Source organism: Amblyomma maculatum, chromosome 9 (assembly GCF_055883805.1).
Source record: "Amblyomma maculatum isolate TAMU_Amacu chromosome 9, ASM5588380v1, whole genome shotgun sequence".
In the NCBI taxonomy this organism is placed as follows: domain Eukaryota; kingdom Metazoa; phylum Arthropoda; class Arachnida; order Ixodida; family Ixodidae; genus Amblyomma; species Amblyomma maculatum.
Window position 1 is genome coordinate 81458291 of NC_139352.1, and position 25267 is coordinate 81483557.

General features: G+C 43.5%; 2 protein-coding genes across 3 annotated transcripts; one reads left to right on the plus strand and one right to left on the minus strand.

Annotated features, from left to right (window-relative positions):
• Nucleotides 1-488: 488 nt before the first annotated feature.
• LOC146179572 (uncharacterized) lies at nt 489-15445 on the plus strand. Of its 2 annotated transcripts, none has more exons than XM_084579232.1 (9): nt 489-813; nt 3465-3596; nt 4734-4860; nt 5239-5343; nt 7184-7317; nt 10542-10635; nt 10912-11046; nt 12425-12526; nt 13567-15445. In XM_084579232.1, the coding sequence occupies exons 1-9, from the start codon at nt 625-627 to the stop codon at nt 13620-13622; spliced, it is 1074 nt and encodes a 357-aa protein (XP_084435358.1). In that variant the 5' UTR covers nt 489-624; the 3' UTR covers nt 13623-15445. The 2 variants fall into 2 exon arrangements, with proteins under 2 accessions (XP_084435358.1, XP_084435357.1); XM_084579231.1 differs by having other exon boundaries at nt 490-813; nt 12422-12526.
• IFT52 (intraflagellar transport 52) lies at nt 15135-25203 on the minus strand. The gene is made up of 10 exons (XM_084579233.1): nt 24887-25203; nt 24705-24792; nt 22554-22683; nt 21870-22002; nt 20638-20767; nt 20153-20239; nt 19774-19997; nt 17717-17804; nt 16784-17026; nt 15135-15533 (listed from the first exon to the last, which is right to left on the minus strand). The coding sequence occupies exons 1-10, from the start codon at nt 25000-25002 to the stop codon at nt 15468-15470; spliced, it is 1305 nt and encodes a 434-aa protein (XP_084435359.1). The 5' UTR covers nt 25003-25203; the 3' UTR covers nt 15135-15467.
• Nucleotides 25204-25267: the final 64 nt, after the last annotated feature.

The window sequence follows — 25267 nt, forward strand, 5'->3', positions numbered from 1 at the left end:
CTGATTACAGTATTAAGGACATTTTACATATTGGCTTGGTTTGGTTCGTGGGGTTTAACGTCCCAAAGCGACTCTATGAGAGACGCCGTAGTGGAGGACTCCGGAAATTTCGACTACCTGGGGTTCTTTAACGTGCGCTGACATCGCATATGATTTCAGTTTTGTACTATACGCACTATATTTGTATGTACTACTACTACCTTGTCGAAAAACTACTACACCGCGCTACATGAAGGCCAGCACGTGCTCATCGTTTCACGGTCAACACAATGAGAGGAATCTCTTGATATGTTCATACATTTTATAACCATAAAGGTGGTTAGGTTAACGCCACATTTATTCTTTCTTAATGTTCCAAGAACATAGCACTGGACTCAGTCAATATTTAAAAAAAATATCAACGACGATAGCACGCGTGACTTGTAGCTAGCGCCACCTATGCAAGCAGAGAAAAATCGATATTTGTAGATATGCGGGCCGCCTTGGCGACTCAGTTGGGGGCGCCGACGTCGCTGCGTTGGCTTCGTGGCCGATGGTTGCTGCTGACGTTGGAGGAGCTGAAGCTGCGCTAGCTTGTATGCGGAGCATTGCCGGCGGTGTGCGCAGGACTCGGAGTGCTGCAACATGGAGCTACCGTTGGGAACAACGGTTGTGATCCCACATTACGCGTTCCCCATCGTCGGCGTCATACTGTGCGCCCTGCTCGTTTTCGCTTTCGGGTTCAAGTCGCCCAGCCAGCCGCCGAGCTTCGGAAGCATCGACGACGAACACGACAAGAAGTCGAAGAAGCGGAAAGCAAAGGAGTCCCAGAAGGTAATACGGCGCTCAGCTCCCGAAGGAGGACACCCTGGCATGCTTAGGCGACTAGTTAATAGCACCCTTTGCGACTCCGACGCGGTGAATTAAAGCTGCATCTGTGTGTTAAAGATGCGGGCCAGCCTGCCCAAACGCCGTGCCCCGCGGGGTCACTTGCATTTGTCCGCTGGCTGATCGCGATCAGGCGGTGAAAACGAGTTCTCGTGTGTGCCCGCCTCGTCGGAGCTGCCATATGCGAGCTTCAAAAACCGGATCACCCGTTTCACCCGCGGCTTTTTCCGTGCTCTCGGAAGAAAGCGCTCGTAAATGTCAACCGAACGGCCATGCTGCTTGAGCGCTGCCGCGTCGCGTGTTTCGTTTTCCAAGCGCGTTCATGTAAATACGGCTGTCCGTCGTCGCCTAGTTTAAAGCGCGCGGCTTAATTGCTTGCTAAAAAATATATATACATATATATCGAAAGTTGCTAAAGGAGGCCATGCTGTGTCATCGGGCGACTAGTGAAATCGCAAATGTGATAAGTGATTGCTTGTGATAGTGTATCGGCACTTTCTACGAATTGACTGTTCATGCCGCGCAGCTCGGCCCGGCGTCGCCTACAGCACTGCTTCCGCTATCTGACACGAATTGTCGTTAAGCGCGATGAAAACGAAGGGGTCAGGAATTCGGCCCTTTCGCTGCTCTTCCAACACGGTCCCAGGTTTGTTTGTGCGAAAAGTGGAAAGGGGCGGTTAAAGAGAGGAGGGAGTTGCATATTGACTTGGAACGCGCGCGTAGTTTATTTCGGCAACCGCGCACGAAGCCGTAGTGACCAACTGCTTGAGCAGACGGGAAAAAAGAATGCCTGTTTCCCTATTCTGTGGCTTTCCGGTCGCCCGCATGCGGAAAACCACCGGCCCGATCAGAGTGGCGGCGGCCCAACTCCCTCGATCGCTTGTCCCCCTTTGCTCCTCTTTTATTTATTCCGATGGATGAAAGCTGTCGGATGTGCAGCCGATTTGGGGCGACGGAGCCAGACGGCTGGTTCAGGGACAGCGCTCTTGCTACCGCGTGCCCAGCGACCATGTTCCGACGACGCCGGCATTAAAAGCTGGCGGTTCCGCGCTGGCACAACGTGTCCGGCACGTTGGCAGAATACGTGCGCATTCAGCTTGACGGAGACTTGAGTTGGGGAGAGGGGGTGGTATGGGGAGGGGGGTTAGAAGCTCGTGCACCTCGTATCGCACCCCGATCTGACCAGTAGTAGAGCTCGCCTCTTTTTGCGGACAGCGACCGAGTAGCGAGATTAGATGCACGCTCGGACCACTTCTTTGCACTGCCACGCAGCCAACTAGACGTTTGAACGCTTATCGTAGTGTTCGTGGTTTTATTTTTTTATTTATTTTTTTTTCTTGAGGGTAACTTCAAAATTCGCAAAGTCGCGAAGACTGCCTTCGATCGTGTGCACCTTCTTGAATCATGCTACTGTCTGTTTTCATTTTTTGTTGCCGAAAAAACCTCCGATGTAGCTGTTAAAAGGTACAGACACTAAACGTTGGCTGCTTTCCTTTTTTAGAAGTGATACATGACATTAAACATGTATTACCAGTGAAAATTTGCTTAAGCGAGTAAATAACTTGTAAATTGAATAATAGTCTAATTTGTAGCACGTTTTCAGTTTCGACAACCAATTGGGGGCTAACCAAGTTCATGCGAGGCATAAAAGAAATTGATAGTATACCTAGTCGTTCTGTCATATTCATTTTAGGTAATAAGACAGGCTGGCGTAACAACTTTAGTGAACAAAATAAAGCAGCAGTTATAAAGTCACTTAAGCTTTATGCGACCCATATTAAGCTTTGACATCGTATATATAGCCACTGTTCCACTGCTGAAATGGAATCAAAGAAGAAATTCAGTTATCAACTAACTAGGCACATGCAAACATAGTCCACGTTTACTTAGGGGTAATTTCATCTGGAAGTCATTCCCATATTTTTTATATATGTATACCATGATATTATGTGCAGCATACTTGTTCATGTGGGCTTTATTTTAATAGTAAGAGACAAATCTGCTAGACACTGTCGCACACTATAGGAACCATTGTTTAGCAGCTTTGCTCGTTTGATTCTTTGATGGCGTGTTGTGATGGAGGCAAAATGCAGTTGCAGCCTTGCATTGTGCAATGCCAAGACTCAAGTTGATTATGATTAAACCCTTCACTACAGCATTTCTTATAGGCCATGTGTCAGTTTGGGACGTCAGGCTTCCCACACCATGTCATGCTGATTTTTATAGCTACCATTACTAATATTCAACACAGTTAGTTTATTGTGTTGGACTACATTTTTTTTTTTTTTTTATCATGGCTGAATATATACCAACGCGAGTCTTAGGAACTTGTCACTGGTATATAGCAGTCAGGTTTATTGATGACCTATACACCAATTTCTATGTGACACTTAGCTCTGTGCTGTACACAAAATTATATTTTGCATCTGGAGTTTATAGAACCATATTTTAATGGTAGTTTTATTTTCTACATGCGTAACGCTGGCTTTCTTAAAGCAGCATGCCTAATTCTTTCATTTCAGTCATCGCTATATAAAAATCTGCGCTGGAATAAATGATGTGAGTGCCGTGGCATAACCTTGGTTTTAATTTTTCAGAACAAAGCACAAGCCAACGGTCATGCTCCAACTTCATCTCCGAAAATTGTGAGCCAAGCCAAGCAAAAAGTAGAGAAAGTAGAGAAGGCAGCTGCTCCTGTGAAGCAAAAGCTTGACAAAACAGATGCAAAGGTATGGCTGCAAGCAGATAGTCTGTTCAACCTTTTGGGCTAGCCTAATGAGAGTGTTGTTTATCATTCGCAACCTCCTGTGATATTTTGCGCAGCAGCTGCAGGATATATTTTTGAGCGAGATTCGGAGATTTGTTGCAGCTCATGCCTTCCGTAACAATGTGAAAGCAAAAGGCAAAGTTAAAAGTGAAGTTGCAATTCATGTCTGGTTAAACATTAACCAATACAGCTTTCTTTATCAATTCATTGGACATCTTGTACATAAGTGTGCTGAATCATCAGAGGTATGGCGGTTGTTAAGAGTGGTAAAGAAGAAAAATGTTTAAGAGCTTGTTTAGGCCAGCAATTCTGGTGTTGTATTCAGTAGCCAGTTATGTCTCCTCTGTTTCAGGTCAGGCTTAACCACACAATAGACCTTTTTGAGGTGAATTCCCAGTTAGATTGATCAATGGGAGGCCAACTCCCTGGTTCCCCATAAAATTCAATTAAAAAAAAGGCATTTACCTTAAAGTGAACTGTTTCGTTCGTGCTTTGGTTAAGACGAAGGTATGCAGCAAATGCGAATCATGACCACCTCTTGTAATGGCACACACGGAGTGTCCGTGTGGCACAAAGTAAAGAAAAGTACGAAATACTGCTCAGCAAGAAAGCTCGCCTCCGACAAGATGGCTTCCCCGCATTTCATGCAAAACCACAGAGAAGCTGCCTTATGGGAGCACTCATTCTTTCCTGGGGTGAAGCTTCCTTAGCGGCACAAAGAAAGCAGGGCACCATCGCACTCGCGTCACATGCCGTGCATTTCCCCCCACATATTTCTAAGGCATAATGTTCATTTTAAGCAGCCTTCTCGCGAGAGATAAAAATTATACCATTTGGCATGCTCAAATACAACCCCTCTGTTTCCAAAGTAGCTGCCGCGATCACTGCTGTACCCTTGGGGCAAAGTGTGAAGCTGAAAAGGTCGCATGTCACCTTCCAATAATGAATGCACTGATCTTATCGCAGTTTCTTGCACAACTGGCCTATTGCACATCTTTGCCTATCACTTCTTTATGGAGCTGTCTAGATGGTGTGCATGCAGTTGTCACTAACATTAAAAAATTAAGGAGCTTTAACTTTGCCTATCCACCTGTTGCAGACTACACAACAGAAGAAGCCCGCCCAGGAGAAAGAAAAGCGTCCAGCTGCAACCAGGGGAAAAAAGGATGCTGCAAAGCAACCAGAGGAGCATACTCCTGCACCCCAAACTGCCGAGGACACTGATGGTATGCATCTGGCAATTTTATAAAAAGCCATTTCTGCCATCCTTATTTTGTTTTTGCAATTTGGTGCTTTTGTTTTTGTTGCTTTCGAGAATATTGCTAGCTCTGTCTTTCTTTTTTGCGAGGGATTTTATGTACTGCTTCAGAGTAGGATGCTGAGCACAAGATATGGTAAAGTAGGAGTCCTAGCAGGTTTTGTTCCGTGTGTTGCTGTTTTGATTTTTCAGTGCTTTCTATGTTTGGCGAGTGAAATTCGCAGAGAATTTTTAACTTCACTTTCGTTCTTAAAGAGTCACGAATTCGGGTAATTGTATGGTGAGCTTGTATGTCATTGCCAAGTGACCGTTTTTTTTTGTCTGGCGTGACCTTCTTTGTTTGCAGAAGGTTGGGTGCAGCTGTTGAGCAAGAAGGAGAAGAAGATACGGCGCAAAGAAGAAGAAAAGACCAGTGTGTCGGCCGACAAGAGCCAGGCCAAGGCAACAGCCAGTAAGCACCGTAAACTTTGCAACCCAGAATGCCTGTCATTGTGCAAAAAGTCTCCAACATACGCAAGTCTTCTGTGCTCATCAGTGAGCCTAGGCTTCTTTGCTAACAGTTTGAGCCCCGATAGCTGTCGCTCCTCTCGAAACTGAGCATGTCTTGCCTACCTTCCTAGCATTTCACTGGTGTGCAATGTCTGACACTTTTGTGAACTTAACCAACTCGAATATGGTGGAATAAGTAGCGGTTTGGAACTTTTAGGAGCTCAGTCATTTGTGCACAATACAGTGAAACTTCACTTGAACGAACTTCAAGGGACCTTGAGAAAATGTTTATTGAAGTGAAAGTTCGCTGAACTGAAATAAGTGCGCGGAAGCTTATTCCCATTAGCTCCAAGAAACATCCGGTATTTGCATCATATCTCGACCCAATTTCAATTTGTCCCTACTCATTTGCAAACGAAGAATGCAGTAACCTTTAAAAGAGTGAAATGTTGTACTTGTTCAAGTCTGACATCATGAGCATAATATTTAGCGTAAAACTACAGGACGAGAGAAATACAGGACGAACAGCGCTCGTATTTGCCCTGTATTTCTGTCGTCCTGCCGTTTTGAAATAAATATTATAGTCGTGATGCAGTAACCTTTTGCAGCACTTTTTTGAACTTAGGACTGAAGTTGTCTTCACCTTAGTCACTGTGTGCAAGCTCCCGCGTAAACCTCGTCCGGCACAGCGGTCTGCTGGGCAGCAGAGGCATTCATTTCCTCCAAGCAGATCATTCCTTCAGCAGACCACGATTAACCAGCATGCATACGTACGCCTTTCTTGGAGCTAAGAGGCTTTGCAGGGCTGAAGTATGGGTGACCATGACTGTGGATGTCTGTGACTATGACTGTGGGGCATGTAAAGCTAGCTAGCGATTCCACTGGCTACAAGCTTGTTTATACAGCGAGTTAAGCTTAATGTGTTCCTCAACGTCGAAATAGTCAGCAAAAAGTGCATGTTTTTTTTTGGTTGAAATGCTCAGTATGAGGTAGGAGACACAGGATGGCGCTATAGAAAATGTTCGTAGAACTGAAATGAGCAACAATTGAATTTCGTTAAAGTGAAGGGGGTTTGCCTAGCGTTCGATTCAGCTTCAGCGGGGGAATTTAAAAAAGTTCTTACACTGAATACTTCGTTTAAATGAAGTTCGTTCAAGTGGTATTTTACTGTAGCTGCTGTAAAAGTTGGTGATCCTTGTCAAAGCAAAAAGTGCTTCAAACACTCACAGGATGCTGTCGTCTCCTTTGTTCTCACGACATGAGGCACATACAGACTCCGTGTGATACAGACTCCGCCAGCTGCACTTTTGTGTGGCAAATGCTTTGTGTAGGTTAAGGTGCTACAGCACTGAGGCTTGCCTTCCTACAATCAACAAAACGGTATTTTTTTATGTTTTAAAATGAATGACAATCAATGCATGTGATGAGTGCACCACCTACAGCTCCTGCAGACTAAGGCAGTTTGGCAAGCATGGTGATTTACTGTAGCAGACAATGGAGCCGTGCATGCATCTGCAGCTCTCTGTGTGCCTGCAGAGTAGTTGTCCAGGAGTCCGCTAGAGGTCCTTCACGAAGCCGTGTTCCAGCTAGAGCAGGTAGACGACTGTACACTTACTAATAAGTGCACCAATAATTAACCATACAGTAAGCCTCACGGAATAAATCACTAGGTTGCATCTAGCTAGTAAATACTTAGCAGTAGCGTGTTATCAGTACACACCAATCTAACACAAGCCGTTCACAGTACTGCTGTGCGCATATTTTTGTCTCGTGATAGCGAGAACTGTTGGCAACATTTGCAGCTGAAGAGTCGAAGAGCCCAGCTGCCAAGCGTAAGAAGCAGCCTAAAGAAGCCGAAGCCAAGAAGGCCGAGCCTGAGGCCAAAGCGCCGCAGGAGCTCGTAACCACCGAGCCCGTTGTTGCGGCTGATCCCGAGGTAATGATTGCCTCTGAATTGCTGTTCTCCTTTGTGTCTCTCACGATTGGCATGTGCATAGCGTGTAAAATCTTTAAACGAGGTCTCTGAAGGAAGTAGACAAGAGAACTTCAAATGGTTGCGTATCGTGCATATCTTGTAGGGGCGTGCAAATATTGAAATTTTGAAAGAAGAATTTAATACGGATAAGGGAAAAATATTAGTTTGAATATCTTATATCTGATCAGTGTTAAAAAAAACATCTTCAGAAAATAGCGAGCATTGTTCGTCTTGTTTATTTTAGGATTCGCGCAGAATCTACAAGTAAAATTGAACTAGAATTACACAGAAGTGTGTACTCTATGGAAAAATCTGGTATAAATTTTATACGGGACTCTGTATACCAGATTTTATACAGGAAAAGCCTGCATGACACCAGGTGGAGCTGTAATACTGCTGCTGAATGCAGTAAATTCTCGCTAATTCGGTCCTCAAGGGACCAGAAATATTGTCGAAGGTACTCGAAGGCTCGAACTATCGAGTGGGCCTGAAGAAACGTACGAAAACCATTTTCGTCACTAATTTTATCTGGAACACCTGCACGATGACTGTCTGCATGCAAGATGGAACTGAAGTGAAGACATTTTTTTTCCCTGTTTTATCGAAGGTTTCACTTTGCGCACACCATTGGGAAGGTCACTCTTCACAAACGGCCCTGTTGCAATGAATTCGAAACTTCACTGCACATGGTTGTGAGGTGAAGCTTCGAATTCACTGCACAATTAGTGAATTTTCAAATTCACTAAATGCAGTGGTTTGGAAACTTTAGTGAATTCAAAAATTTTCGGTATATTGGTTTCTTTTTTTTCCCTTTTCTTTTCTTTTCTTTTTTTTTTTTTTAATGTTAGAAAAATTACAAATATTAGTTTTTTGAATATGACTTGGGGTAACAGACACATTCAATTCGTATTCAAGATTTCGAAAGCATTCGCGCACATCTAATACAGTTGAACCCCTTTATAAGGGACATGCACTGGGGAGCACTTTTTGTCTCTTATATGAGAGGTCCCTTATAAGCAGGGTACCATGTTTAAACTTTTTAACAAGACCTCATTTCGGTGCAGGCATCTTGCGGCTAAAATACGCAAAAGAGAACGATACATCATGTCGCAAAAGCGTTATTACAGTTTTCATTTACATAATGCATTTGCTTGGTAGACCACCACACTGAATACACCTTGCAACTTTCTTACATTTATTTACTGCTGAAATAGTTGTAAATCGTCTGCTTCATGGCTGCATTGATGCTGTTCAACACAGCCTCTCCAAGCTTGAAAATCGGGCCAAGAGCCTCATGGCCGATGTGCAAACTATGTTTGCAGCGATTGCAAAGTGCGATTGTGATTTGACTTGGCACCGCAACTAGTGATTCGAAACTAAGTTATGTGTCTGGTAGCACTACAAGAATTTAATTTAAAAAAAAAAAAGTCATGAAATCGTAAAAATAACTAGCTTACCACCAAGGTTTTAGAAGCAGCCAAAGCTATAAAACATCACTAGCAGGTATCTCAAAATAACGGCTTGAAGGGCTAGTTGGTGCATCATCGTGTGGTGTGTATCTTCTCCTGTGTTTGTGTTTGTTTGCGCCACATATCTGAATACGATCACTAGCAGCAATATCCCTCAGAAATTTATGCTTGTTTGACAAAGGGTAACAGTGGCTGTGAGTAACAAGTTTGTCTGCAAGTGTCGCTATTGAGATAAAAAATAAATGAAAAGCAAACGAGGCATTTCTGAGTGGAATTGAAACTGGTTGAACAACAAACAGAGCAGTTACCTATTTGTCCTCACCAGAGCAGACCCACTTGTGTTTTTATGTCATTTGTTTTGATCTTGGCTTAGCTATGTCTCACTTTCTAGACACAATGACTTGTTTATGTCCGCGCCATCAGCTAAGCACTTTCTTTGCATTTACTAGGTAGATTTGTCACTCGTACTGAAATGCAACGTAATAGACAATTTTCGCTATATTCTTCACACTAGTGGACACACCTATGATAATTTGTGATAGGAAGCTCTACAAATTGGAGAACCCAACGCGGACTCCCAATGCTCGCATATGCAGTCGCACTTGTGCTCTTCGTGGCAAGCCTGAAGAGCTTCTCTATGTTGCATTCCCACTGCAGGGGCTTCTTTTAGTCAATTCATAGCTGACTGACCTGTTCTTTGTTTTCTGAAGTTGTAATTAATAATAACGGCACAGGTGTGTCTCTTTTTTATTTTCACCGTAGCAGCTACTGAACCTGGCGATGGATGGTGCCGCATATATTGTTAAAATGTCTGTTATAAGCAAGACTGAGTACCAAACTTTAAGGCTAATTTGTCCTTTATAGCCAATTGTCTTCTACATCCAGTGTCTGTTAAAAAGGAGGTCCAATTAAAGAAACTCATAGGGTGGCCACCCGTTTGGGTGAATGGTGTCTCCTATAGCCGACTGTTACATCCATGTCTCTTATAACGGGGTTCAGCTTATTGTGATATCAGTTAAGAGGTACTTCTGGCTCGATTACCGCTATTTCTCTCTATTCCTTGAGTTGAGAATTGTATTTTTCAAATCACTTGTGCACTCCTACAAGTGAGGCTAACGCATCAGTTTTGCTAATATATGCACTGAAAAATTTTATTGGAATTAAATCAGTAGTGCTCCAAGATTAAAACACACAAACTTGAAGAGTTGGGGAGGTGCAGGTAACTACCGTGTGCTCTCAAGAACCTGGCAAGGTTTATGCTGTCATAATCGATGAAATACGGCGTCAAAATACCTACAGGCTTGCTGTGTGATTGCCAGCAGTTGGTATGATGTTATAATAGCATAGTATAGTATAAGTGTGGTAGTGTTATCAAGTGTAAGTGTTACAAGTATATATATGCAAATGTGAAGCTTTTAATGGGTACTTTTTCTCCACAGTTTGCTCTTTATCAAGGCATTGTGCACAAGGCAAGTGACAGTTTTGTCTGTCGACAGTCATAGAGGCATGACAATGCATCCAAACGTTATTACTTAAGTGCGCGTACTACCGGCCCTACCTTGCATGGGCCTTTGGGCTTTAGTAATGTAAGTGATGTTCTGTGTTATAAATGAGTGTCAGTTTAGAGCTGCAGATATTCAGTAAAGATCCTACTTTTGAAAACCTAATGCTTGTAAACAACACCTCTAGTCTTACAGCATGGCCCCCTTGTTTCAGGAGCATCCCAAAGATCAAAGAAACAAAAAGAAAGACAAGTCGCCTCCAGAACCAGAGCCAGTAAAGAGCCCAGTCAAGAAGGAAGGTGCTAAGAGTGAGTCCGCTTAGGCACCTGCTTTTGCTTGACCTTAGTTCAAGGTTAGTTGGATGTCAAGTTTATCCTCGACTTGGCTTGAAGTAATGCTTAGTATGCTGAGGTATCGATTTTAAGCTTGGATATCTGCTTATCTGGATTAGGCAGAATGTCATCATTTTTACTATAAATTTCCCTTTGAGCGAATGTACAGACAAATTAGCCAAATTCGGGGGGGAAAAAGAAATAGAACAGCAATGTTGTTGGCTTTTAATTACCATCTTTTTATGTATTCAGAGGATGCTGCCAAGTCTGAAGATGGTGTGGCCAAAGCCAAGGGCAAAGGCAACAAAGCCGACAAGAAGCCGGCCGAGGAGTCGAAGCCCAGCGAAGCCTCCAAAAAGGCATCGCAAGAGAGCTCGCCCGCCACCGGTAACTCTTTTCTCCTGGCCAGTGGTGGACGCTATTGGTGGACTGTTCAATCCTCATAGGAGCACAGGTTTCTCACTTGGAATGATAGCTTTTGCGTGCTCTCAGGGTGTCTAGCAACAGGGAAAACCAGGAATTCTCAGAGAAATTTTATGCACCAGGAAAAGTCAGTGAAATATCAGGGAAACTATAAACAATTTCGCCAAGTCAGGGAAAATGGGACGATATATTCTGTAGTGCATTTTCATTTCAGCTGGCGTGCAAGTATGTTATTCATGCAGTTTCTTTTTTCTGTCTCTCCAGCGCGGGCCGCCGTGGCAGCCACGCTGCAAGGCGAGGGGCGATATATTACTTCAACGCCAGCACATAGCTCAGCTGCCACAATAGAACCAATACGTATATGAGGTGGGCACTCAATAAAATATGCAGAAGCGTTGTGTGAGAGTAGTATGTGAGCAAAAGCAGGAATAATCGCGCCGGCAGCGGCCAGTGCAAAAGCGATCGGCGAGCTGTGGTGACAAACGCGTGCACAGCCATATTGGATTGGATTGGTTCGGCTGTTTGCGGGGTGGACGGTCGTGTGCTCTGAGACTGGCATCAGTGTGCTTTCAGTTTTCATTAAACTTTTGATGTCCTTAACGGCCATTAACTCTAGTGCATTTTCATTTTCACTATTGCAGATTGCAGAATATGGTTAATGAATAGCTTTTTGTTGTGAGTTATATTTTTATGCTCATTATTGTCAGCAGCCACATTTTTGAGCCTCTTCACTTGCCAGGGAAATTAAACTGAAATAATCGGAGAAAACCTGGAAAAGTCGGGGATTTTAATAATAGGGGTTTGCTAAACACCCTGGCTCTAGAACAGCCACTAGCTGGGAAACCCACAGTTTTCTTATTTTTTTGTCTGTGTGGCACTGAAGGCTGTTTCCATCTGTGCCACACAAACTCCATCCCAGTTCAGTAAGCCGTTGTGTTTTTGCTGTACAGCTTTCGAATCCTTGCATCAGGTGGACGCACATTATGATTGCGCTGGCCAGACACATCCCAACATTGTCAGGGGCGTGCATTCCATCGTTTTTCTCACTTTACGTTTTTCACTCTATTATTCAAATACCACTGTAAAATAATGAGTGCTCTTAGCTGTGTAGTATCTTGTTTTGTTGTCAGTGTTACATTTTACAATCTGTTAAGGTCCTGTAATTGGCTGTCCTCCCAAAGCCATCGTGATTGGTGGTGCATAGAAGCGTATGGTGAAATGTCATGGGCAGCTGTTGTTTACCCTATTGTCTCTCTTGAGTGTTGGTAAAATCTCGCTTATTGGTTTTGGTGAAGACCGACTTCATATCTATTGACTCTTTAATGCGACCTCTGTGTAGCAGAGTCCCCTGTGAAGCCAGAGAGCAGTTCGGAGACGGCACAGCCGAAGAGCAGCGAAGTCGTACCGCCAGCGGAGTCCAATGTGGCTTTTGACGAACTGGGCGGTGAGTTGGCTCTAGCATCTTTTAGAGGGTTGACTGTTTATCTTTCACTAAAGGTGGGCTGAAATGATAAAGATGATAAGGAGCATGGTGTGTGTAAGAGCCACAGTTGTCCAGATATTCAGTCTGCTTTTTTTTGGATTTATTGAAATCGTTTGACGGTTTATTCAGAGTGTTGCGAGGTGTCGTAGCAAAGCTCCTTGCTACCCAGTGGCTGACAGCTGCGCTGCTGTTCACAGTTTGTGTGGTTAGCCATTGGCGGTAGCAAACTAATGTAGGGCCCTGCCATGGTGGCACAGTGCTTTTAGAGAGCTTGACTGCTGTACCCAAGGATACGGGATCGAACCTCGGCCGCCACTTTTCAATGGAGATAAAAAGCAAGGTGCCGGTGGGCTTGCGATGTTGGTGCACGTTGAAGAAACCCATGCGGTCGAAATTTCCGGAGCCCTCGCCTGCAGCGGCTCTCATAGCCTGAGTCGCTTTGGAACATTAAACCCCATATACTAGACAGAAGAAATGTAGGGAAAATGAGAGGCTTCTTATGAGAGAGGAAGCCAACAGCCGTTGAAACCAAGGAAAGCATAGGCGATTCTTTTTTTGCGGTGGATATTTTTTCCAAAATGTTTCGGCAGTTGAAATTTTCCGAACGTTGTCGTGTGGCTTTGACGCCATGGCCCTGTCGACCGGTTAGAATTATTCACTCAGAGCTAACTATGCAGTGACTTTTCTATGACATGAGAGCCTCAATGTCGTGTAAAATGCATTCGAAGTCAGGTGTCTTTCACTACTGCCACTGTTGGCACTCAGAAAAAGTCTGATTGTCCTGCACCAGGTGGCATGTCACTCCACGGTGGTTACGGCATCCGTGGCAGCTGAAATGCCAATTGGCGCCACTCCCCCTTGCTTGCTTCCCCCCCTTTGTTACTCCGACGATGCCGCAGAACCGGGAAATGTGACCTTAACAGCTCTCGCTGTAACATTTCACTTGTCCTTTCTAGTTTATATCTTTTCATGTGGCTCATTGGCTGCCCTCTATCGTGCAGATGCCTGGACAGAGGCCAAGCCCCAAAAGAAGAAGAAGAAGGCCCGCAAAGACTGAAGCCCTGCCCCGTGCCTCAGTGCCCTAGTCGCCCTGCAAACCCAGGTGGAGCGACCGTCGCCTGCGACGGGACCAAACCGCCAATGCGAAGAAAAAACAAAACAAAACAAAAAAAGAATCCACGTGGGCTGACGCACCGTTTCACTTACTGGGTTCCCGCAGCAAGAGAACGGAAAATGCCACAAGGCTAAACGGCAGCATCGACGACGGCAAGATGGTGCCCAACACCAGGGACGATGACGTCGTCTCCAAGTTGTCCACTCTGCCCGTGCCATTGTCGTTTCTCGTGAAAATGACTCTGTTGAAGCCGTGGCATCATCGTCGTCACAGTAAGCCAGGCGATCGTCTCGCAGTTGCTGTGTCACTCTGGTCACCTCTGTGTGGTGGTATATATTGGTCTTGCAAAGGCAGGTGGAGGAGTATGCAAAGCTCTGCCACTGCACCCTACTGGCATCATCATCTTGTTTTATTCCTCTATTTTTTACTACCGTCTGTAGGGTGTGGTGGTAGGAAACAAAAACTAGTTCCCCCTTCCCATTTTCTCCCCGGGTGCTTGGAGAGGAGCAGACACTGCACAGTTCAACATGATGCGAAACATGCTGCTGTCCCGTGGAGCTTGGCATGTGTGCCTTCAGCATGTGCTTGGGGGACATAGACTGCTGTGAGAGGAGGGGGACCTTCGTATTGGTATTTCATTTTTTTTTTGCGACTTGGATTTTTGTTGTTTCGATGGGTTTTCCTACCCCTAAACAGGCCACTTTTTTATTTCTTTTATTCCTTCGTAGGGTTGACAGCACTGTAGTATAGTTTCGTTAAAGGTCCCGCAAGCAAATGCATCTCTGCGGTGTTATTTGCAAAGGTCAACGATGCTCAACTTTTTTGCTTCATGAAAGTGGATTTCTTGATTACGTTTTTTTTTTTTTTTCACTTCGTTACTATCATTTCATTTTACACACTCGGCCCTTTTTTTTCTCCTCATCTGAGAATAAGCACATTTCTCATGGTTTATGGGTTACATTACGAGCATCCTTTACGTTCACTTTTTTTTTTTTCTCCCATTGTAGATGGGCACTGCCTTTTCGATGCCACTGTTTTTCGCCTTGTTCGTCACGAGAGCAGGGTCACGTGGTGGCTTCTTCCACGTTTGTGATGTGCCACACACTTTTTCTCAGACGCGTCTTTTTTTCTTCCGCGAAAAGAAAGCTTTCTTAATCTATCGAAGGAGCGCCGACAAAGCGGAAAGGGTTTTTATGCATTCCTTTTGTCCTAGTACAACTGAAAAGAGGCGAGGCGATCCTTTGTGCACCATGTTTGGGAGCCTTCTTAGCACTTCGTCGTCTTCCGTTTTTTAAAGTCGCACCGCACCCAAGTCCTGTCAGTTTTATCACTTGGGAGAGTGTTATCGTGCGATGTCCTTTTGAACTCATTATCGAGAGTCGTTTTATCATGCAAAAATAGTCAGTGTGGGCATGAAGGTGCAAATGGTTTGAAAAACAATTCCCGCTCCTAATCTTCTTTATTTTATTTTTTTTTTTTTTTTACTACGCCTTCCAGTCGTGCTGTAACACGTTGCATGGGTTCTATCATTACCTTATTGTTTCGTTTTTAAGTTTGCAAGGAGTTGTGATAAATGCAGGAGACGAATGAATGTTTTCCAAGTTGCCTCACACTTTACCCCGTTATTGGAGAGCAACTCGTTATAATATAATGATTATCGACGACAAAGCTGTGTACATAAGGGTCAAATGTCCATGCAGGGACAGTTCCCACTGTTGTCCGCTCTCTTTCTATTTGTAATAAAAAGAAAATGCCTCTGACAAAAACGTCTTGCATTCTTTGTCCTTATCACAAATTGTCCTGGTCTGCTATGATGTCGTGCTCTTCTAATGTCCCAGGCATTGGGTCTCCACACTGCAAAAGAAAAGTTTCATACATCAAAAGGCAGCCATAAGAAATTATTTATTAATGTAGTCCACACCGTGTGCTTCGTCTGCATTGCTTAATCTTCCTTGTAAAATAGTTCCTCACTACCTTGTTTGTATTCAGCAGATAGTGCACATGGGCCAGGTTCATAGACTGCAAAAATTATCAGATTGGCCTGAAAAAAACTGAGTTTTTCCTGGTTCCTTCAAGCACTCTACTTTGCACACACTAATTGGGAATGTTGAATTGCTCCAAAGTAGTAAAGGCCTCCGCTACCATTGGTTGTCGTTCGCTTCACCACACAATCCGAGTGACGAAGCATCACAGTGAAGTGTGCAGTGCTATTCTAGACGCTATTCTTCATCTGAATTAACTGGAGAAAGTCCACCCATTGTTCAAATTAACGAGCACCTGGCAATATGGACTTACATGGGCATCGGCTTAGACTGCACCCTTAGTTCAAATTAAGGGGGTCATATTACTGAGATTTTACTGCATCAGTCTGTTCCCACTTTCCTTGGCAAATTCGTTTTTTCCAGTCAGAAAAAAAATTATGCTACAAACACGATCTATGCGACTTTGCTGAAACAGACAAGGCTAATTATTTCGAAACTGGCAAAACATTTATATCTTTACTGTATTGCTGACATTGTTTTTCATCGAGATCAGACATCCCTAAAACTGACTTCACAATGTTTCAACTTGTAAGGCAAAACATACACAGCAGTGTTACAGTTACTGGTTATAATACCAGCAATGCGTGCACAGGTGCCAATGATCAGGCATATTGTTTCATTGTGGGTTGGAGGGAGAATGCATGTGATAATCATGTGATAACCATTGAATTGAACAGTAGCTAGTGCTCTCGTAGAGCTCGTAAACTGCTCGACGCCAGAAGAGAACTATGTTGCAAACAGCATGTCACAATACATAATATTAAAAACAATTACTCTGCAGCCCTCCACTACGGCTCCTCTTTCTCTCTTTCCACTGTCACTCCCACCTTCCTCCCTTCCCCTATGGCGTGGTTCAGGTGTCCAAAGTAGAAGTGTGACAGATACTGCACCTTTCCTTTCCTGTGAACCAATCATTGTTATCATTATTTTAACATTTAACCATGGAGCTGCCTACTCCTGGCAAGGAGCAGGCAGTGATGCCATTCCAGCCACAATCATAGCGGGCTCTAAACTTTTGACAAATGTTGTAAATGTAAATTCAAAGGGCACGACGGCACTTACCTGGTTTAGCTTTCGGAACTCAACGAGGCGTGCCAACACGTGCTCAATGATGTGCTTTGGGTCACCCGTGGCCGTGCCAATGCCGAGCACTTGTCCACTCTGAAGCAGGAAGTAGTGCAGGTCAGCATCGGTGCACTTGTTGGCGACCTGGGCGAGGCGTCGACTCTCCGAGCTCAGTTCCTCGTCCAGATCGAATAGCTCTAGAGGTGGCCCATTCGGCTCTCGGAAGCAGGGCGGAAAAACCTGCCAAAGGAGTGTGTGTCACAAAGCTAAACATACTTTTTACACATACTCGAAGCAATGTATTGAACAGGGCAGTCAGTGACAAGGTGCACTTCAGGTGAACACAAGTGAGGTATACTTAGCATTCCAGCACAGATGTTGACACCGAAGATCATCAAAAAAATGGGAGGATGCCTTCAAAGCAGGTAATAGAAAGGCAGGCCTTTTAAAGTGTATTTTCCTTTCAGCTTCGGTGCATGCAATGGTGTAAACACGCGAGCCGCAGTCTATTAACAATGGGAAAGGTCCAAGTAGCTGATGGATAAACATCCTTACACTGACATTCATTGTTGTGTTACCAAATTGTGTACAATAGAATTGCACAAAAATAAAATGAGTCATGGTTATGGATGAGGGAGAACAGTTTTGCTTAGCTGCCTTTAATATCGAGGAAGCCTTTAATATATTGAATTGGATAGAAAGAACGAGTGAAAAACTATTGTTGCACAACAGAGGTCTTGGCAAGCTTGGTTGGTTGAAGGCTGCCGCAGTAACACATGCTGGATGTTAAACACATTTGGGTATAACATTGGCAGGATTCTCCAGCATCATCTCCTGTAACTGGCATGCTATTCCGGCATGCTTGTAAGTCTTTCGTGAGTTTTTGTGATTTGAAATGGTATATGAGTGCAACCATGGTTTCTGACTCACCGCAGGTTGAAGAGGTGGCAGGGGGCATTCGAACTGTGGGCTTATTAGTCTCAGGGGCTCATGAGGTACTCCCAGTTCTTCATAGGCACTAGACACAGAAGATGGAATTTCACTTAAGTTACAGCATCTATCCCAACGTCTCCCGGAGAGCCTTAAGCAAAATTACTACGTAACTTCTGATTTAATGTGACCTTGGAGCTGTGGAAGTAGGTTAGTGCAGGGGCGAATTTAAGGGAGCAGTGAGGGGGAGGGGGAGGGGGGTGCAAGCAATGGTTGCCCTCCTCTTTTAGATGAGAAAAATTTGACATTTCAAGACCACAGTGACCGTGACTCATAAATCCGCCTCGCTTAGTTGGTCAAAATAAAAATAGATAAAATAAAAGATAGATTAAAAAAATGCATAGCATCATAAGAAATTGGTCTCATAAGTTGTGTTCACAACAGAATTAACAATATCCAATACTGTACCTGAGCATGCGGGATCGAATCCTGGCCACGGCGGCCGTTTTTCACTGGAGGTGAAAAGCAAGGTGCCGTGTGCTGTGTGACGTCAGTGCATGTTAGAGGACCCCAGGTGGTCGACGGGAGCCAAGGTGTCTCCATGTTGGTTGTATAATACATGCCTTGAAAGATACTGCAAAACCTTTTATATATTAAGTGCTTTGCATAAGTTTCGGGGATCATTTACTAAATAAGCTTCAAGGAATTTGCAATTAACCTTTGTGATATATTTGTTCATTTGTTCAAAGCCTTTTCATGTGCCACCTTGTTGGCCAGTATCCTAACTCAAGAGGAAAGGAACACTTGTTTAAGTGGACGGAAAAAATGCCTCCTGAATAACTATTAGTCTACGACGTGGGCACCATGCCATGTGATCTGCCCAGTGTACTGCTATGCTAGTAATGCATACATTACGCTGGGTTTGCTGTGTGTGTCTTCTAGCACTTTAATCAGGCAGAGATGGGAGAAAGGGCTAACTCTATATATATATATATATACTGACATTGTTCTCGGTAGTTACATTAAATCATTTGTTCTCTTCAAGCTCTCCCTTACGTCTATTCCTTTTACATCTATTTTACGGCACAAGTTCGCTACAAACTGTTACACTGTCTTCATTCTGATGGGTGTTTAGGGACATTCCTTCAAGTAAGTTCAAAGGAAAAAGAATTGCCATAGAATGAGCAGAGCAGGGAGAGTCCCGAGACTGGAACACATGGTCTTTATCACTTTGTATTTGTGACGCATGACCTGATCTATTAAGCTCTAAGATGTCAGCTGAAGATATAAGCTCTGTGTCAAACAGCCCATATGATATATGCACTTTTGTGAACGCCTTGTTAATATGGTGTTGACCATAGTGATATACACTCTGGTGAACACCATATTAATAGGGTCATACTGATAGGACAACACTCATAGCAGTCATTAATGTGTCGTTCTATAAGTATGGCCGTGTTCAGGTGGTCCGCTGATTTGCATGTCCAGTTCTAAAACAGCCATTCTTGTGTGAGACTTCAGTGCGTCTCATTGAAAAACTAAGGATCAGTAGCTTTATGTACAGACTGTTTTCTTTAGGTCTGTGAGACCTTTAGCTTTTGTGTAAGCATAATAGACTAAATTCGGCCTGTTGTGATAAGATAAAGCCCGTTATGAGCAATATATTTTTCTGATACGGACTGTACTACATAGTTTTTTTTTAACAACTCGGATTCCTACAAGGGTCTTTGCTAGGGCTTGCATAATAATAATAATAATAATTAGTTTGCAGGAAGGGAAAGCCACAGTATCTGCCACACTTGTTTCTGTGGACACCTGAGCCATGCCGTAAGGGAAGGGAGGGAGTAGTGGAGAGCTACGGAGTAATTTCGGCCACCTGGGGATCTTTAGCGTGTGCTGACATCGCACAGCACACGACGCCTCTTCGTTTTGCCTCTATCGAAACGCAGCCACCGCGGTGGGGATTGAACCCGGGTATTCCTGCACAGTAGTCTGGCGTCTTACCACTGCACCACCGTGGCGGGGCATCTTGCATGTGATGCTGGCTGTGTTCTCACCTAATGATTGCAGGTAGCATTGAGTTATCGAGTGTGTAGAGCTGCTTGCGGAACAGCTCCATGTGGTCATTAGGGAGTTCTTCGCCCTCCTGGAGGCAGCAGAACGGGGCATCGGCAATGGTGCCCACTGATGGGATGGGATTGTAATCGAACACTTCAGGATCCCCAGCATCGATGGCGTTTAGTTGCACTTGGTCGCCAGTCAGGAAATGGAACAGCACGTCCTGCATATTACAGCGTCCACAAACAGAAGCAATAAACAAGCACTCACGCAAGTACTGCAGTCAGCCAGCTTTACTACTCCAGTTTTATGCATCAAAGTGGCCGTTTGCAGTGAGCTAATTGCAAGAAAAGAAAAAAACTGCTGCAGGTAAGGTACCTTGACCTTGCTGTTCTCTTCCTTGTCCAAATATTGGTCTGCGAGTAAGTGGCATGATCCAAGGACCACTATTCTTCCTGCTACCCCCTGCACAGTAAGACACAAATAAGTTTAATGAAATGAAACAGGGCGTCGTGCACATTCCATCCCCATCACCTAGACTGGAATTGTAACTTATGCCTTTGAAAGCTTTCATCTTTCCTGTAAAGGCTGCGGAAATGATGACCCAATTAAGTTCTTAAAGAGGTAACGATTTAACACTCCTATCTCATAAGCTTAAAGACGACTATATAGCATTTTAATTATAGCTTCCCAGCATTTCATGTCCTCAACTACAAATGAACAACATGTAGTTTGGGACAGCAATGCATGTCATATCCATGAAAAAGAAAAAAGCTGTCCTTTTACAGCGAGCACACTAAATCTGACCCCCTTTTTCATTTGCTTACTGCTGCCCTGTTCAAAAAATATGCGTGATGTTGCACCTTCTGTCCGATGTAGAGTGCACAGATTGGGCGTGCCACAGGGAAAGAGCAGCTTCCCGTTGACAGGAGGGCCACTGCGGGCTTAGCGACATTGAGTGTTGCACCAAATGGGTAGACGAACGTGAGTCCCCTGCGTGAATGCATATTGTGACATGTCTCCAAAGAAGAAGCTGTTCATTTTACCTTCAAGCAACACAATATTAACTATTTACGTTCACTTCAAGATAACGAAACCTACATGCACTCACCATTCTGCTACAGCATAAAGCTACTGACAACAATCGCAAAAGAAATGCCCACTGAAGGTTGATACCTACATGTTAACAGGTGTAGAAGTTAACACATTTATCTATGACATGCCATTAAACTATGCATAGATCAATCACTACATATAGACGCATCAAGTTGCACCACATTATTTTGTCGTAATAGTGTCCAGTATAATCAACTTTTAGATCCAAAAATTTTCTACGTAATTTCACCTTCACTGGCCATATCACTATGCAGAAAAGCAGATCTTGAAGATACAGGTGTTTTTTTATATACTTCTTGCAATACCTTATTATGATCTATGACTCGCTCTATGGACAGCTCTGCTTAGGAACCAAAATGTCCATATTAATGAGGCATGACATTAGGTTAACATCTCAAAGCTACGTCGGCTATGAGGGAAGCCAATATGGAGGGCTCCGGCCCCAGTTAATTTGAGTCATTTTCATGCCCACACAAAGGGGTTCAAAAATGTATTAATTAAATAAGATCAAAGACATAAATAATGGTCAGGCCTGCTATAGTGGCCATTATGATATAGGCCCATGCTATATATCTGGTACATAAATGCAAAAACAAAAGCTTTGTTTGACCTGTATACAACACAAAACACAAGTTAAACCATTGAATTGCAATCCATGTTTCTCTGGCGTCTATTTTGTGCTAGCTAAGCTAGACGCAAAGATGCACCATCAAGTATATTTTGCTAACAGTATATATAATACCACATCCATTGTAGCTATCTTTAAAGTTTTATCAGTGCAGCTGATCAGTATTCAGAATGTGTGCTCATGGTTTTAAAAGCTATACATGATGATCGAATACCATGTAACAAACTGTGCTGTCAAGTGTACAGTTCTTACTCAGTTTCATTAACTGGGACCAGTTCAATATTGAGTTGGTTTCAAGTGGAACCAACAGCTTGTGAAAAGCATATGTGACACAGGTGGCCACAGTCTTACCGATTATTGTTGCTGTCAGAGTCTAGGGCTGTGTCCTCCAAAGCTCTGTTTACTGCTCTGTTGAGGACCCCATCAGATATAAGGGCTTCCTTTGGATGGGGGTACTTGTGATATGCCGTCCTGATCACAGCGTCTGTTCACGTAGTAAGCGCAACTTCAGTGTATGCAATATATTACTCAACCAGCTTATATGCAAAATACTGACAAAACTATAAAATATTGTCTCTGCTAACATGAGCCAGTGCTATTTTGCAAAAATACATAACACAGCACAGTATTAATCGGCATTCATTCAAAGCTAACAAGAATCCTTTCTGAATCATGCTGACTTGATTACAAAACTAGCTGAAGTTATATCAATTACCTGCTTTTACACAGCAGGATATCTACATATGCGCAATTTCAACAAGAAGATTATGAAAATATGCCAAAAGCAACTGGAAATAGCCTAAATTTATTATTGCTAGTCTTTCTGCAAAAGGTTTTTATGTTCTAAACAAAGTGCACAATATATGAATGGTGCATGAATTAAATTAAAGGTGCACATTTTTAATACCTTTGGCAGGCCTATGTTAATATGAGTCTCTGTGGACACCACAGAAGGGCAATTGGTGTGTGAACATGAATATGTTCATTAATATGTTCTACGGGAACGTTGCTTCTTTGAGAATGTCTTCTACATACCACTGTTGACAACAATGCCATATTCTTCAAGCAGGAAATTTATGTTGGTCTGAAAACGACGTTCTCCACCTTCGCCAAGCAAGACCAGCAGTCGGCCTCCTTGTGCTACAAACTCCCGGAGGGCTGAAAACTGGAAAATATGCTCCGTTATACTGTTCTGAACGTGCACATTTAATAATGCATTGTTTGCTATAAGAAAAAAAAAACAATTACAGTTTGGCTAGTTTAATTCTTATTTTTTTTTCGTTTTATCTAAAATAATATGGAAATAGAGCATAGTCATAAACGTGGACTTAATTGCTTAATTAGCTGTTGTGAAAAAAACATTTTGGTTTTTCATAAAGGCCGAATGTATATCGTGCTGCTCAGATAAAGAGATGCATATTGCACAGTTCTTAAAATTTCTTCGGACAAGGGCAACTTTGTGAAAACAACTATTTAAATAAAAAAAAAAAGATTCATTGTGTGGTAGAGCTCTACTCCCTGCCAACCTGCATAAATCCCTGCCAACCTGCTGCATAAACCTAGGTTTATGCAGCAGGTTGGCAGGGATTTATCTATATGCTGCCAATATGAGTGAATATGGTAGCATAATACATTTTTATATATATATATATATATATATATATATATATATATATATATTGTAAGAAAAATGCATAGTTATGAAGATGTGAATTCACAGGAAAAGAAGCATCTTCTTCGCCTCACTGGGCACTCAGCGGATATTCCAGGGGATTCGGCATGTGCATATATATAATGTCCCCCCTTATGCTTTTCATTGACCTGCCTATCCTGACCACACAAATAGAGTTTGCGGAAAGGAAACTATAATCTTGCTTCATATTGTATATACTGCTATAAAGTTTTGTGACATATATATATATATATAGACATCACAGCGCGGAAAAAACCTGACGTGCACGTACTGGAAGTCGTATTAAAATTTCCTGATAGGTCGAAAAGGGTGCCACAAGCTAGGTCTCGTGACATTATTCTGTTGACTAATTGCATCGAGGCAGCGATGGCTTCGCAAAATCATGACGCCACCAAATTGACGTCACCACTTTGCAATATTATCAATACTTTATGGCCGCAAGCAGGATTCGAACCCACGTACAGCGATACAAAACAATAGACCTCTGCAAGAACCATGTTTGTCAATTAAAATGTCTCAATGTGCTTTGACCGAATTTTGCAATGTGAAATAAGTCAACTCCGTGCGCGTCAATCCAGAGCACGTACACGGTCACTTAATTTGCTGCGCACGAATAATGAGTGGTTTTTCTTTTTTTTTTTTTTTCCCCTAGACGCACACGTCTTTTCTTCTTCATATCCTGCAACTCTGCGTTCGCCTTTTACGCAGCTGTTATGCGGCGGAGCAATAACGCTAGGGTGTAAACGCTACAAGCATTTTTTTTTTATTAGATTTATTAGTCTTCATTTATCTGCTCGAAAGAATAAAATTCCTTTCAGCTCCTCCACTAACTTTCAATAAAAAGTTTCTACTGTGCCGGAGTACCCGGGTTCGAACCCGACCTCGGTGGCTGAGTTTCGATGGAGGCGAAACGGAGTGGCGTCCGTGTGCTGTGCGATGTCAGTGCACGTTAAAGAACCCCAGGTGGTCGAAATTTCCGGAGTCCTCCACTACGGCGTCTCTCATAGCCTTAGTCGCTTTGGGACGTTAAACCCCACAAACCAACCAACCAACCTTTCTCTTACCTATTGTGACCTTTTAATGTGGCAGTTTATCCTAACGGTATTTACAACTCCATCCATCCCCTTTTGCAGATACATCAAACTGCGGTAGGGTCCTTGCTTCTCTCTGCGCGAAGCTTTTCTTTTTTTTTTTTTAAGTGGAGGGGGTCGTTTGCTTATTGGTTTAAAACGAGATAGTCACGCTACCACACATTTTCTTGCCCCTACAGACACACTCCTGAGGTGTGCAGCGCTGCTGTACAGTGAAGCCCACATCAACAGCCGCCCCATATTGGGATTTCAAGGTTCACTGCAATAGGTGCAGCAGCTAGCCACGTAGCTAAACTTCCCCGGCTATCACCAATTTCTTTCGTCTACGTTCGAGTGAACACTGTTTTGTTACCTGTGAAGCCAAGTTTCTATCGGAGTTAAAAAGAGCCCGTGTATACTCACCTCGGTTTCCGTGAATTTTTGTCGAGGACCGCCGAGCACTAGGACGTCAGTGCCGGACAACGCATCAGGCGATATCTGCGAATTACCGCTGGTATGCCATGTTAAGTCACGTTGCGATTGATATTTTCGACGGATTTGCCGCAATCTGCACGATCTGTGGTTACGAGTGCGCATACGCTCACCTGTGTACCTGCCACATGCTTTTGAGCCGCCTCTGCAGAACCTTGTAGCCATCGCCGACGTTGAAAAGCTCGTTCTTTGACGAGTCGAATAGAATTGAAAAAACTTTTTCGCCCATTGATTCACTGGGAGCTGTTAGCCGCACATGCTCCGAAAGCTCCAACTAGAGTGTAGAAGCACGTTGCGGGGGTTTGTTTACATCCCGTTATCACCATGGCAACAATTTCCGACAGCACTTGAGCATGTAGCACGCGCGAAACCGCGGCCTCCGGTGCATTTCTGCCGTGTTTTTTTTTTTTTTTTTTTTTTTTTTTTCAGAACTCAGCTTTCAACCAGTAGCAAACCGGAGCATGAGAACTGGGGCCAATGTTGTATGCTGCTTT